This window comes from Malurus melanocephalus, unplaced genomic scaffold, assembly GCF_030028575.1.
Source record: "Malurus melanocephalus ecotype Western Australia unplaced genomic scaffold, MMel_1.1 scaffold_746, whole genome shotgun sequence".
In the NCBI taxonomy this organism is placed as follows: Eukaryota; Metazoa; Chordata; class Aves; order Passeriformes; family Maluridae; genus Malurus; species Malurus melanocephalus.
Genome location: NW_026623978.1, coordinates 91,083 through 98,570, shown reverse-complemented (window position 1 = coordinate 98,570; position 7,488 = coordinate 91,083). Strand labels below are relative to the sequence as shown.

General features: G+C 67.3%; 1 protein-coding gene across 1 annotated transcript; it reads right to left on the bottom strand.

Moving 5' to 3' along the window:
- Positions 1–3,407: 3,407 nt before the first annotated feature.
- Positions 3,408–7,470, bottom strand: LOC130584678 (ephrin-A4-like). Its single transcript, XM_057384802.1, is given in 6 exon segments — positions 3,408–3,782; positions 3,871–4,124; positions 4,201–4,260; positions 4,391–4,459; positions 5,204–5,544; positions 5,546–7,470. Coding segments are annotated over 5 exon segments (633 nt in total). The 5' UTR covers positions 5,620–7,470; the 3' UTR covers positions 3,408–3,782; positions 3,871–4,035.
- Positions 7,471–7,488: the final 18 nt, after the last annotated feature.

Genomic DNA, 7,488 nt, shown 5'->3' with positions numbered 1-7,488 from the left:
AACCGTGGGGGTTCCCATCCCAGAACCGTGATGGCACAGGCAGCACCTGTGTGCGCACACCCACCCGTGCCAGGCTGTCTCACACCCCACTGACCCTTCCTGCCGCACTGGCTGCCACTCTGGACCCTGCAGTGGACACAAACATCAGTGTCCGCTGCTCCCACCTGGAATCCGGGACTGACCAGCTGCTCGCCCAGCCCCTCGGGATGCGGGTGGGATGCGGCAGCCCCCGCCTGTGCCGCACCAGCCCGATGCCCGCGCCCTCATTGCTATGGCAGGAGCGGGCTCGGTGCGTGCGGCTCCGGTTAATTAACCGGCGCGGGCCGGCTCCCTCCAAGCCCCCGCTGAGTGTTTTGCTAAATTATAACCTTGACGATGCGCATCATCAGGCGGCTGCTCGGGGAACAGCCGCTGCGGCCCCCGCACCCTGAGTGCTGTGCACTGGCGTGGTGGTGCGGAGCTGCCCGGCCGCCGTGGAACCACACACCGGGGTGGCGTCACCAAGAGGTGGCATCACAAAGAGGTGGCATCACAAAGAGGTGGCATCACAAAGAGGTGGCATTCCTCAGAGTGCCCGTGACCGCCGGGTAATGAGGGAGCTGCTCCAAGGTGGGTGATGGGCTTTGAGGTGTGGCCCCCAGGGTCCTGGGGAGCCTGCGGCCAGTGCGTGCTGTCCAGTCCGCTGTGCCCAATGCCTGGCACCCCCAGTGCCCTGCTCCTCAGGGCTCAGCGTGCGTGTCCCCTCAGCACACGTGTCCCCTCGGCATGTCGAGCCAGTGGCCCCGTTTCCATGGTGACACGGAGCCATTTCCCATCTCCGGGATGCTCTCGACAGCTCTTGGATGGGCGCTGCCGCCGTTGCCCTTCGCCCATGGGAAGCAGGCAGGGATGGGCCCCACCGCCCTGGGGGTTCATGCACCCTTTCAGCTCTCGGGGCGGGTCACCATGTCACACGTCCCCTGTGTGTCCTGGGGCTGCCCCGGGACGGCTGCAGTGCCTGACCTCATCCTCACCCCGGGGTTGTGAGGGGTGTTTGGGGCACACTGAAGCTCTGTCCCGGCAGAGTTGGGWGGGGGGACCCCGGCAGCGTGGCTGGGGGAGGGATCTGGTGCCAGGAGTGGAAGGTGCTGGGAGCACCACGGAGCTCAGGGAYTGTGCCCAGGCTCATCCCGGTGCCWCGGTGCATCCACGGTGTCTGTCCTAACAGCGAGCCAGGGCATGGGGTGCGCATGGCTATGCTGTGCCCTCCCCTCGTTGCCCACCGCAGCTCCCAGCCCCTGGCACGGCACGGCTCTTTATCCTGCTCTCCATCTCGGCACTGACTATTTCCATTTCCCATCACTCGCTATTCCAGGTGATAAATTTTTTCCTTCCCGATTTCAGAAGGTTTAACTCCCACCCAGCCGACATCCTCACCCCACGCTCCTCCCCACGGCACCCCAGCACCCCGGCTGGTGTGGGTGGCGTYGGTGGGGGGATGATGAGGGGGCCCCGAGGCAGGGGGATGGCGAGACAGAAGGGATGGGCTAATGGAGCCCATTCCTTGAATAGATTCAATTTCTGCCGCGGCGGCTGCGGGGTGCGGAGCCATCAATTGGATTCAGGGGACGGGGAATCTGATTTGGAGCGGCCGCGCCATCAATTAGCCGTTATTGATGGCATTGCTCATTGGAAGTCGATGGGATTTGAAGCCGGTGGCAGCTCYCGCATACCAAACAACGCCGGCTCAAGGACGGGGCCCCGCTGCGCCCRGACCCAGCACCCACCCCCGGGGACCCCTTGGCCTCACCTGTGAATCCCTGGGGGTTTGGGGAAGGGGTGGTGCAATGGGCAGCCCCCCCGGAATCCCTGCCTGGGTTCCCACAAGGCAGAGCCCACCAGCAGCCCTGCACGGGGGTCCTGTAGGGTGCAGTTGTTCCCGAGGATCTTTGTTTGGGGCTCCTTTGGGGGTTGACCCCACCCAGCATCTCTGCATGGGGATCTCAAAGGGCACAGCACCCCAGAATCCCTTCATGGGGGTCCTAAAGGGCACAGCACCCCAGAATCCCTTCATGGGGGTCCTAAAGGGCACAGCACCCCAGAATCCCTTCATGGGGATCTCAAAGGGCACAGCACCCCAGAATCCCTTCATGGGGGTCCTAAAGGGCGCATCCCTGTACGTGGATACCACAGGGCATTGTCATCGCCTGGAATCCCTGCCAGGGGGTCCCGCAGGGCACACAGCCCCAAATCATCCCTGTAGGGGGGTCGCACAGAGCGCACAGCCCCTAATCATCCCTGCACGGGGATTCCATAAGTTACCATCACCCATGACATCCCCACACGCTGGTCCTGGTGGCACCATTGCACTCCAGCATCCCCACAGCTGGGTTGCCCCACCCAGCATCCCACATGAGAGTCCATTGGGTATGATGTCCCCCAGATGGACATTCCCCCAGGGGASGGTCTCATCCCCTCCTGGGGGGGTTCCACAAGAAATGCCCCCCTCTGCACTGAGCAGCCTCTGTGCCCCCCATGGGTGCGGGGTACTCCTCTCTGTGGGGCTGGGGTGAAGGACGGGGTACAGGGTGGGGGGCAGGATGGGGTGCAGGGTGCAGTGGGGGCAGGGCAGGCAGCGGAGCGGGGGGAGGGGAGCGGCACGGTCGATGCTTTCGCTCAGCCTCTTGCCAAGCAGCTTCTTTCTCCCAGAAGCCATAAAACCTGTCTGACGTGCCCGGCACCACTGCGGCAGGCGGCCGGCAACGCCTGCGCGGCGAGGGGCTGGGGGGCCCCGCTGCSGGCAGCCCCGGGGGGAGTTCAGCCCCTCTTGAGCCCCCCAGGAGGACAAATGGGGGGCCGCACTCAAAGGATGGGGGGCCAAGAGCCTCAGGGAACTGTCCCGCCAGTTGATCATAAGCCTGGGGTGTGTGGCTGCACCAGAGCCGTGACTCCGACAGGGATCCGGTTGTGCCATGGGATCTGCCCCCCGCTGGGGAAGGGGGGAAACCCTACAGCTCCCCACAGCCCCGGACTTCGGRGGTGCATCTCATGGGGTGCACAGCAGAGGGACARATGGACGACAGAYGGACAGATRGAYGSACAGCAGCTGCTCTGTGGGCACSCCAACCACACCCKAGGGTGGTAAGATGGACCAGGGTGYCTCGCTGGGGGCAGTGATCCCCAGGCCCACCGCCCCCTCGCCTCCTGTCCCAGCGCTCATCCCACCATCGGGTGTTAATTACTGGCAGCTCATCTGTAATTAAAGCTCTCCGGTGACAGGAGCTGACGACTCAATACCRAACTGCTGCAATTAAGCCCTCGGCCATGGAGGGAGCGAGGGACTGGGGGGCAGCCGCCCTGGCACCGGCGCAGGGACGGGGGGCACGGGCAGGGAGACCCGCGGGGTGGCCGCACAGCCGGGGCGCAGCGATCTTGCAAATACTGTATTGCTCAGTCACTACCGGGGGTTAAAACCAAACGGAGGGCACGGAGGAAGGCGTCTTCCCAGAAGACAGATCAGCGTGTCCTCGCCGGAGGAGGACACGGCAGCGGCAGGTGCCGCCATCGGTGCTGCCGCCCCGCTCCGGGGCTGGGGGTCCCTTGGCCCCCAGGGGCGGGGGGTCCGTGGGGGAAGGCACGACATGAGGCGATGGCCGTGGGGCAGAGCAGGCRTTCGCTGAGCGGACCCCAGCGCCGGGGCAGGAGGCCGGCGGGGCGCTGCCGGGGCGCGGCGATCCCGGCGGGCGGCGATGCTGACTCGCGGCAATCCCGACGTGCGGCGATGCCGGCAGCAAGCGGTGGCCCTGGGAGGGAGAGAACCCCGTCTAGGGATGCTGCAGGGCAACCGGGGGATGCCCGCCCACCTCCCCGGAGCCCCCGCTACGTCCTCACCTTCCAGCCCGGAGCTCCCGGCCCCAGCTCGTCTTTGCGGAGGTCCGGCAGGCGGGTCATGGCCTGGGGCTGCCTCACGGGCTCGGGGGGGTTGGCTGTGAGGAAGAGCCTGGAAGCGGCGTTGGGGCAGAGGAGCCCATCCCCCCGCCACGGGCAGCGCCGGGGTCAGACCCAGAGCAGGGCCAGGAGCAGGAGCGCCAGGCACGGGGGGCAGGGCTGCGATGGCACCGCGGTGCCCCGGGCAGGCACTACATCTGCCGRGACAGAAGCAGAGGTCAGAGCGAGCCGATCCCCGGCTTCCCCACCGCTCTCCGGTCGCCCCGTACTCACCCTCGGGGCCCCCGCGCCCTCGGGGCTGCGAATTGGGCACCTCTGTCACCGGCTCTGGCGCTGAAAAAAAACCCCACCGCTGTCAGGGATCGGCTCCCCGAGGCTCCGGTAGCCCGCAGTGGGGACCGGTCTGCCCCGGGGGAGGGGGAGCCCCTGCGTTTTGGGGCACAGCCCCACCAGCCGGACTCACTGGTGCCTCGGCAGCAGACGGTGACGCGCAGCTTCAGGCATCGCCCGGCGCTCTCGGGGCTGGGGACGGCTGGGCAGGGGGGGGTTCAGCGGGGACCCTCCGGTCCGGCCCCCCCGGGACCCCCCGACGGCGGCTCAGAGCGGGCCGGGGGCGCCCCCTCCTGGCGGAACGCGGGGACGGCGCCCCCACCCCGGAGCACCCAAAGCCCACCCTGCACCCCGAACCGGGAGCACCCCGACACCTCGTGTCCCCACCTCGGCGTATCCAGACCCCCTCTGCACCCCCAGACCCTCCCGCAGCCAACCTTCCCATGCACCCCCCACCCAGAGCATCCAGACCCCACCCGTGCACCCTGATCCCCTTTGTCCCACTCCAGGAGCATCCAGAAACCTCTTTAACCCCTCCAGARGCATCCAGAACCTCTCTGAACCCCGCATTCCCCGTGAATCCCCCACCCCAGGACATCAGACACCCCTTGCACCCCGCGCCYCCCGTGAATTCCCCACCCCAGGACATCCAGACCCCCTGCATCCCCACCTCGCATGCCCCCACCCTTGGGACATCCAGAGCCCACTGCACCTCAACGCTGGCATTATCCAGACCCGCCGTGTTCCCCTTAACCCCGGTGATATCCTAGGTGCGCCCTGACCCCCTCATGTGCCCTAAACCCGGTCCCACGGGGACCCCGATGAGACCTAACTCTGGGGAGCTGCACCCCAAACCCCTGACATGTTCTGACCCTGAGGACCGCACCTAGTGCCCCCAACGCGCCCTGACCCCGGTGCAGCCCCGCAGCACCCCGAGGGCACTCACAGATGTAGTAGTAGGTCTCCCCCGGCTGGAACTCGAAGCCGAGTGAGAAGGGGGTGAAACGCTGGATCTTCTCGGAGAAGCGGACGGGCCCGAAAGGCGCTCGGGGCCGGTTGCACTCCCAGCGCTTGAAGGCGCCGGGGGTCTCGTAGCAGCCGCGATAGCCCTCCCGGTCCACCATGAAGAGCGTGAAGGTCTCTGCCCGGCCGGCGGGCACCGCCCCCTCGTAGTGCGGGCAGTAGATGTCCAGGTAGTCATTGATGGCCACCTGGATGGAGTAATCGTCCCGCAGGAACCTGCCGGGCAGGACGAGCCGGGAAGCCGGGGGTCCCGTCGGGGAGGGGTCCCCAGCGGAGCGGGGAGCAGGGCTTTTCCCAAACCCAGCGACCGGACACCTCCCGCGCCACGCATCCAGGCATCAGCTCGGATTAGCCGCAGGCCGCTGGAGCTGAATGGGCTCGGCCACCGCGGCCGGGGGGGTGGTAGAGCCACGCTGGCCAGGCACAAAGCCCCTCGCCCCAGGCACCCGCCTCGCCGCTGATCGGACATGACACGCCGCTCGGGGGGCCGTGCGGAGGGACGCGCCCGTGCCGGCACGGTGCTGGCAGGGGGTGGCGGCCGGGGCACGGGGGGCACGGGGTGGGCTCCGGTGGAGGGGCAGGAGGGGATGGGGCCCAACCCAGCTGCTGGAGCAGCGGTGGGGATGCCGTGARCTCACGGCTGTGCCAACAGCACGTGTGGCCAGGCCAGGTCGGAGCAGGTCTGTGGGCACACACGCKTGCACACGCATGTATAAGTGCATGTATGTGCACACGCTTGGTCCTGAGTGTCTGAGACACGCGACGGAAAAGAGGGGCTGGCACGGAGACTTCAGCCCCCGTGTTGGCCCCAATGCAGAGTCCCCGCAGAGAGCAGAGCATTCATTACCGGGATGGCAGCRCTGGAAACAGGGGGGCTGGAGCCCCTGGCCCCCCACCCAGGCCGGGGGCTCCTCGAGGGCAGGATGGAGCACAGACTCTGCTGACTCAGAGCATCCCACGGGCGACGCCGCCTGAGACGGGCCTGGGCAGGGCCAAGGGCTGGGGGGACGAAGCCCTGCCTGACCCAGCAGAGGGGCACAGAGTCGCTCTTCTTGGGACACCCATGGGTGGTGAGGTCCCACCTCTTCYATCCACAGGAGGGGAGCAAGGCAGCACCTGTACCTGTGGCCCTGCCCATYGTGTGCCCGTCTGCCCCAGCCTGGCAGGCTCAGAGCACAGGACCTCCATTTGGGAGGCTTTGCAATCCTGGCCCAGCATTGTGACCCTGCCCCTGCTCCCTGAGCAGCYCTGAGCTGGGAAAATCCTAAAATGGAGGAGGTTGGGAAGAGGAACRGAGCCAGACCCTGGCCCACTGGTGACGGTGGAGCTCACAGGCAGCACCCAGGGGATGCAGTGACCCCCACCAGAGGGGACACCCACCATGGGGACCTGCAGCCCSGAGAGTGCCACCCACCAGCTTGATGCCACCAGAAGATGCCCAAATCTCAGTGTCACCAAGGGCATTGAGCACAGCACAGATGGGTACCACTGGGAAACTGGCTGCACCAGGACTGCCCACCAGCTTGGTGCCACCAGGGGCTCAGTGCCACCAGGGGCTTGCTGTCACCAGGGGCTTGCTGTCACCAGGAGTGCCCACTGGCTTGGTGCCACCAGGGCTGCTCAGTGACTTGGGAACACCCAGAGGTGTCACTGAGGCAGACTCACGTGTTGGATGCCACCCGAGGCTCAGTGCCACCAGCAGTGCCCGGGGCTAAGCACCACCCAGGGGTGCTCGCTGTCCCGGTGTCACCCAGGGATGCCCAGTGACTCGGTGCCACTGGGGGTGCTCAGCGGCTCAGTGCCCACCGTGGGCACCTGTGGCTCCATCCCAGCCGGGCACTCACCGGCTCTGCACTGCCCAGGGCTCGGTACCACCGGGGGTGCCCGGTGGCTCGGTGCTGCTCAGAGCCCGGCACCCCCGGAGGTTCTCACCGGCTCGACAACGCCCAGGGCTGCCCGGTGGCTCGGCACCACAGGGGCTCGGTACCATCGGGAGGTACCACCCGCGGATCGGTGCCGCCGGGGATGCCCGGGGGCTCGTTACACCGGGGGATACTCGCCTGCTCAGCGCTACCTGAGGGCTCGCTGCTGTCGGGGATGCCCGGGGGCTCGGTCCCACCGAGAGGTGCTCCCCGGCTCGGTCTCACCCACGGGCTCCCGGTGGCCCGGTGCCCGGTGCCCCGCCCCCCCAGAGCCCACCGCCCGCCG